This window comes from Mizuhopecten yessoensis, unplaced genomic scaffold (genome assembly GCF_002113885.1).
Source record: "Mizuhopecten yessoensis strain PY_sf001 unplaced genomic scaffold, ASM211388v2 scaffold4775, whole genome shotgun sequence".
In the NCBI taxonomy this organism is placed as follows: Eukaryota; Metazoa; Mollusca; class Bivalvia; order Pectinida; family Pectinidae; genus Mizuhopecten; species Mizuhopecten yessoensis.
This window is the reverse complement of record NW_018405715.1, coordinates 199,355-217,537: the sequence shown is the minus strand read 5'-3', so window position 1 is coordinate 217,537 and position 18,183 is coordinate 199,355. Positions and strand designations below refer to the sequence as shown.

Below are 18,183 nucleotides of genomic sequence, written 5' to 3'. Positions count from 1 at the left end.
GACGTGATTACACTGTCGTAACTACAGACGTGATTACACTATCGTAGCTACAGACGTGATTACACTGCTGTAACTACGGACGTGATGACAATGCTGTAACTACAGACGTGATGACAATGATGTAACCACATGTGTGACTACATTACTGTAACTACTGACGTGATGGCAATGCTGTAACTACAGACGTGATTACACTGTCGTAACTACAGACGTGATTACACTATCGTAGCTACATACGTGATTACACTGCTGTAACTACGGACGTGATGACAATGCTGTACCTATAGACGTGATGACAATGAGGTAACCACAGATGTGACTACACTACTGTAACTACTGACGTGATGGCAATGCTGTAACTACAGACGTGATTACATTGTCGTAGCTACAGACGTGATTACATTGTCGTAGCTTCAGCTTCAGACGTGATAACACTGTCGTAGCAACAGACGTGATTACACTGTCGTAGCTACAGACGTGATTACACTATCGTAACTACAGACGTGATTACACTGCTGCAACTACAGACGTGATTACACTGTCGTAACTATAGACGTGATTACACTATCGTAGCTACAGACGTGATTACACTGTCGTAGCTACAGACGTGATTACACTATCGTAACTACAGACGTGATTACACTGCTGCAACTACAGACGTGATAACACTGTTGTAACTACAGACGTGATTACACTGTCGTAACTATAGACGTGATTACACTGTCGTAGCTACAGACGTGATTACACTGTCGTAGCTACAGACGTGATTACACTATCTTAACTACAGAAGTGATTACACTGCTGCAACTACAGACGTGATTACACTGTCGTAGCTACAGACGTGATTACACTGTCGTAACTACAGACGTGATGACACTGCTGTAACTACATACTAGATTACTCTGCTGTAACTACAGACGTGATTACACTGTCGTAGCTACAGACGTGATTACACTATCGTAACTACTGATTACACTGCTGTAACTACAGACGTGATAACATTGCTGTAACTACAGACGTGATAACACTGCTGCAACTTCAGATGTTATGACAATGCTGTAACTACAGATGTGATGACAATGCTGTAACTACAGATGTGATGACAATGCAGTAACTACAGACGTGATGACAATGCAGTAACTACAGACGTGATGAAAATGCTGTGACTACAGACGTGATTACTGCGATTCATTAATCAGTGAAACGAGTTTATTTGGCTGATCTATGAAATGCTTTCTTTCACACTCCTCACCTGCTCAGCGTGAATGGAACGTGCATGGCTTGCATCAACTTGAATGTTTAAGATTCTTTTGTACACGTGTTCTGTTTTTGTTTAAGTTCTGATATTTAATTAAAGGACGAGCAAGGTTTCGTGTGTAGACACGACTGGGTAATTTGTCAGAAGCAGCGGGATTTGGGCGTAAGGTGCGTATGTGAGTGTGTACTGCACACTAGAGGTGGGTGTAGAAATATCATCCTATGCTGGCTATATGTAAGGACATTTGGAAACAACTTCTATATCGCTGAATGGAGATCTGCCGTATAGACACGCAGGTGCCACCAATTTTTAAAACAAGAAAACTTTTTAATTCCTCGTAGTGGCTAGCAGACAGTTGGTGCTCACAGGCTATGCTCCCAGGGGCGACCCAACCTATCATCAATATAGCATACTGTCGACTAGATAGATTGTTTTTTAAACCTTTTGAAAATACGTCAAGCTCTGACCAAACTTTCGCCTATAGCCATTTTCATTTTGTAGAAATTGACAGTGATTAAACTCTAAAGAATATTTAATAGTTACGTGGATGTGTCGAGAGATAGAGAGCTGGAGGTACCTCCCGCCGATAGTCCTTCCTGGAGAAGGAAATGTCATAATAACGAGAACGGCTTCTTATACAAGGAGAAAGCAGTAGACTCATGCAGAAGGAATATAACGGGGACGTTGAAGGCATTATGAAGCGATACTATCTCTGTTAAAGGACACATTCTCAGCGAGAACCCTACCAGTACTCCAAGTCCGTCTTTTCAACGAACTGGCACGGTGCCTTAATTGGAAAATGTCAACACTGACTGGTTTTAATGTTAAAAGAAATTCCAACTTCCTGTGAATTTCAGCACTTGTAATTTTATTTTCACAAATGCATTTTATTATTAATGAAAACGAATGGATTGTGTGGACCAACGGTAGGGTTAGAGGGAGACTCCTCCCACGAGATGGATTGGGCTCGACTTTGAGGGACCTGGCATGCTTTGCTGCTGGCCTGGCCGTCACTACTACCAGCACTGACGTAGAACCGCCACCTTAAATCTGAACAATTAGCTGTAACAGATGATAGCGCTCCGATACATTCATTTGTCAAATGAATAATTGAAATCGTGTAATTGAACATGTGATGAATCTTGTCCCTATTTCCAAAATGCTTGAGCTTTTGAAAAAAATGAAGGAAAAAAACCCACACACGAGAACTTCAGTATAACAAAGACGCATTTTGTTATTGCACTTCAGTTAATTGCGGTTGAAATCGTTCAATTCTTTTTTTGAAATTACCCAATATGATAAGTCTTACCAAATTAATCTGTAAAACAAATCATTATGTTTGCATAGTTTGAATTTAATTGTCGAGCTGCGTCTCTTTGGCAACTGTTGCTATTGGTAGGAAGCGAGTTTAAACAATGGTTTGTCCGGTGTCTCGTGCCTGTTGCTAGTCATACACGGAACATTGGTACGTATGTACTTATATTTTACTAATTTTCACCATGCGGCGTCCTCCTCGGGAACATTGTATACCATTATATTGGCATGCAGTTTGATTAAAATGATTTATAAACTTCCTGCCAAAATATGTATGCAAAGGTGAAAACATAAAAATCCCTTACCTTAAATTCGTATGGAGAGTAATTCGTATGTTAATCCACGCCAATATGGAGTCGTAACCGTTGTTTACTGTACTATACTGTTTCTAACAATTCAATCACCACGCACAACTAACAACAAATGCCATTTAATGGCCGTCTGGACTATTAGGTCGACCCGCCTTGACTTTTACGCAACACAAAAAAGCCTTGTTATTGACACATCAAACTGATAATCCGAACACAAACGAGGCCTTACGTAATATTTAATGTCTGTAAACCTTCAGGAAAATTTATGAGCTTATTTTGTGGTGTGAGTTTCTCGATCGATTTCCAGGTAATTCAGACCCGTGTAACATTAAAATTAACAAGTATTTTACATGACTATATCTACCGCAGATTAACATATCCTAACAGTGCTCTTTCGGATTCTTTATTATTCGTTATAATAAATATTTATGTGTGTTTTAAAATATAAATTACTTTATTCATAAGTAATCCACAGGTACACTACCCATAAACAGATTTAAACGGTTGTTATCTAATCTGTCCTGACGAGATAAACTGCTATCTAACTTTACGTAAATTAACTTGTTATTCTATTTTGTTCTGCAGACTCATATGACCATATAAACCTCTTTACACTAGAAATTTAATTTTATTCTATTTACCTTTTAGTATTGTAATGTTGATTGTATTCCATGAATGTCTTTAATTGTGTATATAAGGTTGATCCTAATCCACTGTGTGCGGACATTATAACGCCTTTTTTTGTTGAAAATTCCAAAATTTTATTGCTATATATTCACGTTATACCCGTTGGAATTTTTGTTTCGACCGCTTCACAAACAATAATCAGCCTTCTTTTGCGCTTTTTGATATTGAATTCCGAAAAAAGAAATATGTGATAAGTATATTTTATCAGAAGAGTACATGTACATCACAACAAGGATGTGGTTAGTTATGACGTAACTTATCCGTCGGCCCATGGAAACACCATTTCTGTTGTAAAAACCTACGACAAGAAAAAGCGTTTCTGAATGAGAGTGATGGAAATAACCCTACTGTAAGAAACACAGTATCCATTCTGTAGGCTCTGCTCGGCAGAACCAGTACAACCCAAAGTCTGACATGTACGGTATACGACATTACTCCGCCTATCTACATCACTAGGGGATTACTTCCTTATATTATTGGGTTCTTTAGATTTCATTATGTGTCACTGTATAACGTTGATTATATGCCTTTGTGTGTATTATGATTACATACTGTGTGCCTCTGTGTCTTTGTGTTTGTGGTTTTGTTTGTGTTATACATATGTATAAACGGTCTACACTGACATTCATTCAGTAACCATGGTACCCACAAACAGACGTAACAGTGTACCATCTCATTACCTGATCATGTCTTCAATTGCTTTAGTTATGTTTGATTTGGTTCGCCCTATTAACAGTAAATGTAATTTAAGGACGCGCCAGGTTTTGGTGGAGGAAAGCCAGAGTTCCCGGAGAAAAACCCCACCGACATATGGCCAGTACATGGCGACTGCCCCACGTAGGTCTCGATCCCACGACCCAGTGGTGGAGGACTAGTGGTAGCAGAATAACAGACGCCTTAACCACTTGGCCACGTCATCCCGATATATATTGTTTTAAATGTCATTCATTTCATACAATAAATTATTTGGTCAATATCAATTATCAGATAACTTATTATATTTTAATAATTTCAGTTAATTAAATATGTTTGTACGGGGCCTTATGTGATGTGATTGGTCAATTGTTTTATCATTATCGGTTATAATACGTCGGTTATAAAAGCCTTAGAAAGCCCGTGTTTAAATGTTGTACCATATAATTTAATAAAGATTACTTGACTTTTTGACTAAGCAGACTTTTGTTTGGAGATTAACTCGGTACAGCCGAACTTTTGTTACCATAGAATCGAGTTTACATACCACCCTTACATCTAGAAGGTGATCTTTGATCCTATAACAGTTTAGATATTTTCAGACGCAAAACGGTTTGCTTGTTTATGAGTTGCTTGAGCTGGACCTTTATATATTGTATTACACATTTACACGTAATTAGATGTCTAAGGTTTGGAGGTTAACCTTAGGTTGCGTGTTTTATAATTGAGGAATCGATGGTTTAGAGATTATTAACGTTAGCATGCTGCATTAATGTCGTGGAGTTTGGGTTACAAATTCGATGAATACATGTTTCGATTCCCGTGTGCTTTGGCGATTTCCATGCGTTTTTTATAAGTGAAGATAAGTATGTGCGGCTAATATGAAATTTTATTAAAAAGATAAAAATGTTCACAAGAAAATGTGTATTATAATGTAATTTTGTCGCACACATTGTGGAGATTTATTGTAAAGACTTACATATATTTCTGTTTGAGAAAGATTGTATATTCTGAATTTGTTAACCCGAAAAGATGTATTTTAGATAACGTTACTGTTGATATATTACAATAAAGACAAACAAGTTCGTATGTATACAACCGTTTATTACTTCGCTATATTTACTATAAATTTCAAACCACAATTTTGGCAAAGTCTTGTATTGCTTGATTTCTAGTATACCACCTGGCCTTTCTACAGACAGTCGTGAGGAACATATATAACGTATCTCCCATACATATAGGTATATAATACCTGTACAAACTGTTCACTACATTCCGTACAAACACAGGTATACATTATTGTTAATATTACATATACTTTACTGGGGGTACTGGTACCATGTATAGCGTACTTCCGGTATAAACAAACATGTACTTTGTATCAATATATCAATATTATGTAAATAACATATTCAAATGAACAGGAGCTGAAAAAAGTGCGTTATCATTTATACACGTAGTAACTATTTACATTATAAGTGATAACCAGGAACAGATATTGTACATAGTGTAGTCTTCACACGTTCATAGTATACAAAATTAACACAATATAAATTTGCATGTACACAGTATAACAAACCATGCGTACAGTGTAGCATACCACTTACACAGTATAATACATCAAACATAGAACATACAAAGCATAATATATCATATACGAAGTATAATATATCATATACAAAGTATAATATATCATATACGAAGTATAATATCTCATATACAAAGTAAAATATATCATAAACAAAGTAAAATATATCATACAAAGTATAATATATCGTATCCGAAGTATAATATATTTTATACGAAGTATAATGTATCTTATACGAAGTATAATGTATCTTATACGAAGTATAAAATATCATATACAAAGAATAATATATCATATAAGAAGTATAATATATCGTATACAAAGTATAATATATGATATACAAAGTAAAATGTATCATATACAAAGCATAATATATCATATAAGAAGTATAATATATCTTGTGTATTATGATTACATACTGTGTGCCTCTGTGTCTTTGTGTTTGTGGTTTTGTTTGTTTTATACATATGTATAAAACAAACAAAACCACAAACACAAAGACACTTTGTATATGATATATCATACTTTGTATATGAGATATTATACTTCATATATGATATATTATATACGAAGTATAAGATATCATATACAAAGTGTCTTTGTGTTTGTGGTTTTGTTTGTTTTATACATATGTATAAAACAAACAAAACCACAAACACAAAGACACAGAGGCACACAGTATGTAATCATGTGATGATAATACACACAAAGGCATGTAATCAACGTTATACAGTGACACATAATGAAATCTAAAGAACTCAATAATATAAGGAAGTAATCCCCTAGTGATTATATTATACTTCGTATGATATATTATACTTAGTATATGATATATTAGACTTCGTATATGATATATCATACTTCGTATATGATATATCATACTTTGTATATGAGATGTTTTACTTTGTATATCATATATTATACTTTGTTTATGATATATTTTACATTGTATATGATATATTAGACTTCGTATATGATATATCATACTTCGTATATGATATATCATACTTTGTATATGATATATTATACATGTACTTTGTATATGATCTATTATGCTTTGTATATGATACATTTTACTTTGTATATGATCTATTATGCTTTGTATATGATACATTTTACTTTGTATATCATATATTATACTTTGAATATGATATATTATACCTCGTATAAAATATATTATACTTCGAATATGATATATTATATACGAAGTATAAGATATCATATACAAAGAATAATATATCATATATGAAGTATAATATCTCATATACAAAGTAAAACATCTCATATACAAAGTATAATATATATCTTACAAAGTATAATATATCGTATACAAAGTATAATATATGATATACAAAGTAAAATATCTCATATACAAAGTAAAACATATCATATACAAAGTACATGTATAATATATCATATCCAAAGTAAAAAATATCATATTCAAAGTATAATATATGATATACAAAGTAAAATATCTCATATACAAAGTAAAATATATCATAAACAAAGTATAATATATATCTTACAAAGTATAATATATCGTATACAAAGTATAATATATATCTTACAAAGTATAATATATCAAGTCGTTACTACAGACGTGATAACATTGCTGTAACTACAGACGTGATGATAATGCTTTAGTTACAGGTGTGACTACACTACTGTAACTACAGACGTGATAACACTGTCGTAGCTACAGACGTGATAACACTGTCGTAGCTACAGACGTGATAACATTGCTGTAACTACAGACGTGATGATAATGCTTTAGTTACAGGTGTGACTACACTACTGTAACTACAGACGTGATAACACTGTCGTAGCTACAGACGTGATAACATTGTTGTAGCTACAGACGTGATAACATTGTTGTAGCTACAGACGTGATAACATTGCTGTAACTACAGACGTGATGATAATGCTTTAGTTACAGGTGTGACTACACTACTGTAACTACAGACGTGATGATAATGCTTTAGTTACAGGTGTGACTACACTACTGTAACTACAGACGTGATTACTCTGCTCTAACTACAGACGTGATAACATTGCTGTAACTACAGATGTGATGACATCTGTAGTTACAGCAATGTTATCACGTCTGTAGTAACGACTATGTAATCACGTCTGTAGTTAGAGCAGAGTAATCACGTCTGTAGTTACAGTAGTGTAGTCACACCTGTAACTAAAGCATTATCATCACGTCTGTAGTAACGACTTGATATATTATACTTATACTTTGTATATTATATATTATACTTTGTAAGATATATATTATACTTTGAATATGATATTTTTTACTTTGGATATGATATATTATACATGTACTTTGTATATGATATTTTATACTTCGTATAAGTTACATTCAAATAGATTCTATTTGAATATATACATTTAATTGCAGCAATTAAATGTACATGTTTATATTCAAATAGAATCTATTTGAATGTAACTTATACGAAGTATAAAATATCATATACAAAGTATGATATATCATATACAATGTAAAATATATCATATACCATATACGAAGTATAATATATCATATACAAAGTATAATATATCATATACAAAGTACATGTATAATATATCATACAAAGTATAATATATCATATACAAAGTATAATATATCATATACAAAGTATAATATATCTTATACGAAGTATATTATATCATATACAAAGTATAATATATTACATACAAAGTAAAATATACTATGTTCACAGTATGAGATACTATATTTACAGGATTATTTACCATGTATACATTATAATATACAATGTCCAGATTAAATATGTACACAGTATGAGATACTGTTTTTGTAGTATAGATTTCCATATAAACAGTATTATATATATACACTGTTCAGATTAAATGTGTACACATTTTGATATACCATACATATACAGTATACATGTAATTAAATATACCATATACAATGTAAACAGTATATTATACAATGTATGTGTTATACCTGTAATATACTATTATACAGTGTTATAGATACAATGTACATTGTCTAACTTAATATATTGCAGATAATACAAGAATGATTAAATAAGATATATAGTCAATTGAGTATAATTATAATCTACCAGCTTTAGTAAATAAACACCACGTGACGTCATGCCCAATGAATCGGGTTATTTTTCACACTGTGAAATTATCCAAAAAATAAACTTTGGGTCGGGAATGATTGTACCTGAAGCAGGTAGGGTAAACACGTGTACAATATATTATACAGATGTGTTAAGTATTTACATATATACAAAATATAATTTAATGAACATATGTACCAAGTATAATTTATACTCTGTAGTAAATACTGACCTTTAATGCGTCACACTTGTATGCGGTAGGGTAAACATATAGTACAATAGATGACGGAACGCACACTCCACAGAAACAGTCGGAACGCATGCGCACACTCCACAGAAACAGTATCAATGTCGTAAACAAACTATGTAATAATTGTGAAATTATCTTTTGATTCTTGATACGTAAAACTGTATATATTACATGTCCAGTCTCAAACAAACAAAAACATCCAATCAGTTTACTGTACAGTTGTATACTTGATATTCTTCCGTGTAAAGTACATAAATGTGCAGCAATTTTATCTCATAATGTACGTATGCATTAGCTAATACTATCAATATAAAATATGCATCGATATACAATACGCACGGAAACAATCGTGTACCGTTTTACAACGGAATGTTATCGATTAGTGAAACAATCCTGTACCGTTTTACAACGGTATGTTATCGATTAGTACAACCACATACCAGTAATAATAGTCACTGTTCGTTAAAGTGTAAATTTATGACATTGTATGAATAAGGCACAATATTTGGGATCTGTGGAGAGGTTTCATATCGTCAAACATCGCGCAGTAATATTAATTAAGTCATTTCCGTTTCCATGTTAAACATAATCCAAATTCACGTACAACCGGTTTACATGTATATGTTAAGGTCATATTGAAAAAATAAGTCAGCTTTAATGTTTAGAATGTATTTGAACTATTAAGATTCGTTTGTTTGTACAAATTTTGTATTCATACATTTTGCAATATTGTCCAACTATTGTTAAACATTTCAATAGTATGCTCTGAATATATTTTGCATTTCATTCAAATATATAACGATTTCATTTTTAAATATGAAGCCTCTCCATAATCGCCCACTGGAACATGATTTTACACTTACACATTGCTGTGTGGTACGGTAGTGAACAGGATTTTACACTTACACATAGCTGTGTGGTGTGTTAGTGAACATGATTTTACACTTACACATTGATGTGTGGTGTGGTAGTGAACAGGATTTTACTCTTACACATTACTGTGTGGTGCAGTAGTAAACATGATTTTACACTAACAAATTGCTGTGTGGTACGGTTATGAACAGGATTTTACACTTACACATTGCTGTGTGGTGCGGTAGTGAACATGATTTTACACTTACACATTGCTGTGTGGTACGGTAGTGAACAGGATTTTACACTTACACATTTGCTGTCTGGTGCGGTAGTGAACAGGATTTTACACTAACACATTGCTGTGTGGTGCGGTAGTGAACAAGATTTTACACTAACACATTGCTGTGTGGTGCATTAGTGAACAGGATTTTACACTTACACATTGCTGTGTGGTACGGTAGTGAGCAGGATTTTACACTTACACATTACTGTGTAGCACGGTATTGAACAGGATTTTACACTTACACATTGCTGTGTGGTGCAGTAGTAAACAGGATTTTACACTTACACATTGCTGTGTGGTGCGGTAGTGAACAGGATTTTACACTTACACATTGCTGTGTGGTGTGGTAGTGAACAGGATTTTACACTAACACATTGCTGTGTGGTGCGGTAGTGAACAGGATTTTACACTTACACATTGCTGTGTGGTACGGTAGTGAACAGGTTTTGGAACACATACATTGATGTAAAGGGGTATAAAGAACAGGATGTTGCAAGCATATGCTGGTGTGTACAGTAGAAATGAACAGATTTTAGCTCAAGGACATTGATGTGTGTAGCAGTAATGAATACTTTGTAGCACGACAAATATGATGTGTTGGGTTAAAATGAACACGTTGCGAAAACGTCAGCATATCTTACAATTATGAAGTTTGACTTCAAAGCTATTTTATCTCATTAAAACGCAGTACCGAATACATATATATAATTACAGAATTTCCAAATATGCCAGGAAAATGCGTTGAGTTTTACCTCATAATTATGACGGCTGTGATGAAATTTTGGGACGTGGGACCCTTACTTTTATAGTTGGGATCGGTTGCTGTAAATTAAGATCTGTAATTTTGTCTCTTTGTTTCAACAACTGTATAACTATGTCTGTATCGCTGTCAGACGTGTATACACGTTTCGTCTCCTATAGGAAACAAATACTACATTCCAATTCACGTTAATTCAGTTCTCCATATAGACAAACACAAGCTTTTATATCGGTACATAGTTTCATGCGAGGCAGGTTCTATTTGAATATATACATTTAATTGCAGCAATTAAATGTACATGTTTATATTCAAATAGAATCTATTTGAATGTAAATAATGCCTCGCATGAAACTATATTATGAAAACGACTGTAATATTTTGATATATATATCAACCTTATTTAAACTTTTAATCGTAACTGACAGTCCCTACGATATAATGATTGCATATCCTACTGTAATCCCATACTGTGAGACGCTCTATATAAACTGTACAACTCGGTATTATCATGAACAACACTGAACGCAAACCGTTACATACGACGACAGTTACCCCCACCCCTCCCCTACACACACACACACACTCCCATAACACACACACACACACACACACACACACACACACCAAAGTTTAATATGCATACCAACCGGTGACGTTCTGATCAAACAATGAATCGTAGTATTGACATGGATGCGAGTGTTACACGCTCAATAAGTGTTAATTCTTTGGTACAGCTTTGGACTACACGCTAAATATCGATATAAATTAATTGTATTTAACAACCCTTCTATTGTTCTTTTCCACGTTTTTATGTACAAAAATAACTATACATAATGCATTCCTTTATAAGATTAACCGTCTCGTCTGTGTATTGTACGTCATAATTTTAAAAACTTTTTTTCTTTACAAGTGTACAAAAAAAAAAGCATATGACCGTAAGTATAAATAACTAGATATCCACAAAAAGCACCGGTATTTTGATTTTGACCTCTTGTAAATTTGTCTTTTTCAATAAGAGTATTGGAAACAAGAAAAGCACTGACACTGACGTCTAAAGTCAACAGAGGACTACGATATTGCAACAGCATTTACGTATCACACGTTTATCTGTTCAGATGTGTAAATATAAGGATTAATGATGTGATGTAAAGAAATATTTAACTAATGATAGTCATCGTGAGACGTCAATGTAACGGCGTATCTGATTGGACTAGATATATCACATGTTCTCGCCAAGTAAACATGATTGAATTCATGGGAAAATAACAATGTTTCACATACTAGGGAAACACATGTATACTGTGTATCTGTGCCGGTATTATATGTAAGATTTATACACGTGCATTGTAATTGTATAATACTGCTTTGGGATGCTTTATTGGTTGTTATCATTTAAAAAAAAAGATCGCTTTCGCAATTTTTTAAATGATCAATAGGTCTTGACTGACTGTAATAAGATAACTTAGATATACTTGTTTCCCACACTGCACAGGTGTACTCCGATTCCCATGCTTGCCACGGGAAAGATGTACATGTCTTTATCTACCAAGGAGAGACACGCGTTATGATTCTAAAAGACACCGTCGCGTTATTTCTACATGTAGTTTAGTTTAGCCAGGGTAATTTCATCCATTTTGTCGCACATTTCATGCGCTCTTGATGATGGTGCTAAACATCGAGTCCACCGATACAACTTAATATAGCGGGAGTAATATAATCAATTACTCCCGTGCATTACAGACAAAGAAATCGCAACCCGAGGGATAGATTTGTTTAAAGTTCAGCAATCGGCAAAACATCTTGCTAACTTAAAACAAAATCTTACACTTAGGTTAAAGTTTCTCTGTGTGCATCACACAGGCGTGACCGATTATATTATTCTTCAAAGTAGGAATATCAACTATGTAACCTGGAAGATAGCAACATCTCAAACGACAGCTTGGTCATTGTACAAGTTCAGCACAATCATCATCATTACATAGACAATAAATTTCGATACAATGATTTGATTTCTAAATGAAAATATTACCGAGTGAAATTATATATTGAACAGTTACACTGCGCTTTAGTTCATTGGCTAGACTACATACCTTCGTACGCATGATAACCCTCTAGATTACCCTCACAAACTCATTACATACACAACCGACCTACACAAACAACCACGCTAATCTACTAACGGTTTATACAGAAAACGTTATAAAAATATCACTGTACACTAGAAATCGAGATGACTTTTTTTCAGCCTATTCTGATCTAATTATACAATCCTCTTACAAGTGCTGACATCATACCTCCTCGTTGTTTACACTGGAGTAGTATTTACCATCGCTCAGTTTTCTTTGCTTCAGACCTTGGTTTGCGTCTGAGGCCACACTTGATCCTTCAGTGGCTGTTGCCACGGCTTGATTGTAACTTGGAGACCGCCGCATGCTTCTATCATGTGACCTAATATTGTCATTTTCAACTTCCGGATCAGGTGAAACGTTGTTTTCCTGTCGGTCCACATTTGCATAAGGCACATCATCCGCTTCTTCGTCATCTGTGCGCGATGCATACAAGTCCTCCAGTGCTCGCTGCTTTTCTCGTATCGCATCTTCTTCAGCTTCCCGCTTTTTCTTTCCGATTGGATCACTACTGTCCTCATTCTTTGCATTTATAGGATCCTGATTTTCACCGGAAGCCGTAATTGCTAAAGGTGAAGATGTCTTTCCATTTCTACAAGTAAAGAAACCCATAAACAAATTTAATTTTACTTCTCCTATCCTCCATGAATCATATAGAATGGGAACGAGGTTGAAATGAGTAACAAATTTTGTTACGGAATTAAATGGAAAAATATTAGGAATACAATATTTTTGCATTTCATCAAATATAAGCGTTAAAATCACACAGTTTAGTCGCAAGGAGTTTATTACACATGATAAATATAAAAGAAAAATATAAGGAACGACGTTAAAGCACACAATGGAAGCCACATCATACAACTGAAGAAATTGGTATATATTTTCGTGTGCATATTTTGTCTCCGTATTTATGTTTATCTTTTCTTCGTCTTTCTGCTTACCGTGTTTTTATGCCCATGTACTTATCATATTTTCCTGCCTTGTTCTTACATTGTTTAAATGCTATTTACTTGCATTGTCTCGATGTCTTTGTTCTCATATTTTCTCCATATCTTTGTCCCCAACTTGTCTCCATATCTTTCTCCTCACTTTTGTCTCCATGTCTTCGTCCTTATCTTGTCTTCATGTCCTTGTGCTTACCTTGTCTTCATGTCCTTGTGCTTACCTTGTCGTTATATCATTGTGCTTGGTTGACTTCATGTCCTTGTGCTTGGTTGACTTCATGTCCTTGTGCTTACATTGTCTTCATGTCCTTGTGCTTACCTTGACTTCATGTCCTTGTGCTTACCTTGTCTGCATGTCCTTGTGCTTACCTTGTCGTTATATCCCTGTGCTTACATTGTCTTCATGTCCTTGTGCTTACCTTGACTTCATGTCCTTGTTTAGTTTGTCGATCTTCAAGAGAGCGATATCTAACTGATGCTTGACCTTCCAGATCTGGGTCTCACAGATTGGGTCTTTACATCTGTGCTTCTTCGTGTAATCTAAGGCCTCCATGACAGACTGCTCAAACGTTAACGATTTCCCCATACTCTATAACATAGATAATACGTCAACGCTTAAGACATCCTACTACTTATTTTAACATGGGTACACACTGTGTCGTTTAAAAGATTACAGAAAAGGAAGAAATATATATATTACACTGTAAATGTTTACTCTCTAGTATACATGCCCTAATTTTATCAAAGATATACATTCATAATGAATTATTGTAGTTTCTATAAGATCACACAAAATCTTATACTTACTAAGCTAACTAATGCACAACATCCACATTTGTCGTATTGTTTCAGACACTTCCTGCCAAATCGAAAGTAAAGGTGTTCCAATATAAGTAGAATACCCCCTAGGACGATTCCTGATGCCAGGAGGATAAAAGCACTGGTAAAATTAAGTATGCCTAGCTGGTGGCTGTTCTGCTTTCTCTTCTGTTTGGAGTGACACGCGCCTGCCAACCAGAACTTCCGTAGCCTATCCAGCTCTCCTGTAAAATACATAGTTCAAGTGTCCCGCTGGTGTCAACATAGCGTATTTACTTTGTCATAAATTGCCTAGGTTCGTTGTGCTGCATTGGATATATAATCATATTGGAACTACTGTCCCATTTAATACGGATTTTTAAACCAGTTTCAATGCATGATTCCAATTTTAATAAATTATTTTACAAGTATAAACAAAACTGAACTCCGTAATCAAACATACATAGTTACTTTACAACTCTTAGACATAAAATGCTATAAACGTATAATTTACTTACTACATAAAGCCCTCCACATACTCATACAGTGCCCCCTACAGCTGTTCATAATGATGAATTGTGCGCTACATCATATATATGGAGTGCTCTACATAATATAATAAGCGCTAAAGCGTTATGCATAAAAATGTAGAGCGCTTCGTGTACATTCGTTATATGTATTGTATTATGTACAGCGTTTTATATGATGTTAAGCAGTATACACACTATGTGGAGCAATCAACAAATAGAAACATACGCATTTTCAAAATCTTAATATAAAACATCCCCAGGAACAGCTAATGACAAACAACTGGTACACATACCGTATTCCTGTAGATCTAGCAGATAAGAGTTGACCTCCTCGACTAGGAAGCCCGACCCCCTAGGAAAGCCGACACCGTATCCCGTCATGGCGTACCATTTGCCCACGGATATGAGATGACAGTCAGCATCTATACCTATCTGGTACTCCAGAGGTGTGGCATCATAGATAAACGCCTGTATCTCTCTGTAACGTCAAAAACACATTATCAGTGAGGTGTTAGCGTTACTGCTTTACATTTACTTTTTCATACCAGAGGCATGTGATAAACGGGTGTCGGTAAACGCATGGGTCTCCATGCAACTTCCAACATTTATGATGTCAGCTAGGTACGAGACACAAAGCTTTGAATTTGTTGTTCCGAGATATCATTTTAACTCTTTAAAACTTTCTGTATGCATGATTTTTAGTTACTTTAAGGGATGATTAGTAGTGTGACGTCATCTGTTACATAAATATTGATTTTGCTATAACCCGTGACTATAAATGACTGTAAACTTTACCAAACATATCGATAAACTAGAATTAAGTCGCCGCGTTATGGATTTATATATCATTAAATCAAATGAAACCATCAAATACGACCTTGATTTTTGTAAAAGATCCCGATAATAATAAGAAACACATCGTTCTGTTGTGATGAATTTGTGTGTAATCCTTCATGTAGGCTTTCGGCAAAATGAGAGAGGAAATTGAGGCTAACACAAAACGGAATGCACCTTAATGACCTTTAAACTTTTAAATTGGCCTTGACCTTTAATGACCTAAAATAGACACCCCCTCTAGTGATAGAGTAAGGATACACAGAAGGGATACAAAAGTGTTGTATGAACGCCTAAGGTCATTGGTAGCTTTATATCACGCCATTTTACTCCACGTTCATGTGGGGTCATCAAAGTCATATCAACATTCGGCTAACTATCGCATTGCCAAGAAGTCTTCACGCTGTGAGACTACAGGAACAACAAGGTGTTTGCCTGTTCTACTTCGCCGCCGCAGCAGTGAATCCCTTCGTGGAGACACATGTAAGGTTTTGTTAGGCACATGTTATAAAACCTCCTCTACAACATGCATACTGTACATGCTGCATGTCTGGGACAGCCATTAACTAGCGTCACTGACCCTTTTTTCAAGGCTTTCACGGCTTCCCGAACTGACGGCTGGTTGTACTTTTTCATGTAGCTGAACATTTCTGGGTGATTCTGTCTCAGGTTTTCCTCTGTACTCCCATTAGGGACGGTGGCGAACTTGAAGGGCGGTTTGTGGCTGTGTGGATTCGTTAACTATGGAAAACAAGTATTTCTTTTAACATGTTTCATTTTTCACCAATAAAAAATAGACACAATCTCACATTTATAAATGATATACGTTGGCAAGAGATGATAGTGCAAAATATGAGTCTGCTAAAACCTTTTATATTTTCCCTAGCTATTTATTTTTTGATATTCGTTTTCAATCGGGTCCACGATTCACCTGCTATCATAGACAGACCCTGCTTAGCCTTATCTAGTATGTCAGTAGACTATGGACACGATGAAGTACACTATGGAGTATCGACAGAGCTCACCCTCCAGTCTTTGATGCCTGACAGGTCATAGTAGACTTCCTTGGTGATCATAAAAGCGGCCAAGTTAGCTGTGTAACTTGCCAGGAAAACCAGGGCGAACAGTGCCCACACGTTGGCCAGGAAACGGCTAGCGCACCCTCGTGGATTGTCAGCCGAGACGGACGCTCCAAACAGCATGGCCCATATCAACCAGAAGGAACGGAACAGGGAGAACGCATGCTCTGTAGTGTAAAGTAAAGGGTATAATTTCCAATTCCATCACATACATATTGACATGTTTATTGGTCTACCCAATGCTTACGTGCTAAGTATCAGTCAGAATGACGAAAGAATATAAAGAACTTGATGGATCCCTTACTTCATCATATCTACTAATCGACGATACTTGTTTTTCTAAATGGATCACAACCAAGGCTAGCATTGGCGCTGGGTTAATTAGATGCTGACATGTGCTATTAGACGCTAGACTATGCCAGGACCTTGGGGACAGCCACACCGAGCCGACCTCATACAGTGGTGATTATTTAATAGCCTGTATATAGACTATTTAAGCAGTTTGGCATCTTTGGGACCATGAACTAGGCCGAAATTACTTAGAACATATTACCGTCCTATATATCAATCTGAGACTGTTTTCTTCATAACGTTTGTCATCTTTTCAGAATTATCGTTTGCGTGTGTGTTCAGAACCATGATAGCTAAAATTAATAGTAATAGCGTAGTTATTAGAAGGAGCTTTAATCATGAGAAGGCGCGTGTTTCTGCCACATAGTGACGTATTGTGGACTGCTGGATATTACACGTTGAATGAGGTCATCAATGGCTA

At 35.2% G+C, this 18,183-nt stretch overlaps 2 protein-coding genes across 2 annotated transcripts in view; both read right to left on the bottom strand.

Moving 5' to 3' along the window:
- Positions 1–3,122, bottom strand: part of LOC110449672 (transmembrane channel-like protein 7) — a 63,231-nt gene extending 60,109 nt beyond the window's left edge. Inside the window, exon 1 of the mRNA XM_021496683.1 lies at positions 2,878–3,122. The gene's annotated coding sequence lies outside the window, so the exon portion shown is untranslated. The remainder of the gene's footprint in view (positions 1–2,877) is intronic.
- Positions 3,123–11,688: 8,566 nt separating this feature from the next.
- The window catches only part of LOC110449673 (glutamate receptor ionotropic, NMDA 2B-like), an 83,093-nt gene continuing 76,598 nt past the window's right edge, over positions 11,689–18,183 (bottom strand). The window contains exons 11-16 of the mRNA XM_021496684.1: positions 17,358–17,578; positions 16,913–17,073; positions 15,792–15,976; positions 14,978–15,213; positions 14,590–14,759; positions 11,689–13,818 (exon numbers count right to left, since the gene is read on the bottom strand). Coding sequence (XP_021352359.1) covers positions 13,389–13,818; positions 14,590–14,759; positions 14,978–15,213; positions 15,792–15,976; positions 16,913–17,073; positions 17,358–17,578 — 1,403 coding nt within the window. The 3' untranslated portion in view covers positions 11,689–13,388. The remainder of the gene's footprint in view (positions 13,819–14,589; positions 14,760–14,977; positions 15,214–15,791; positions 15,977–16,912; positions 17,074–17,357; positions 17,579–18,183) is intronic.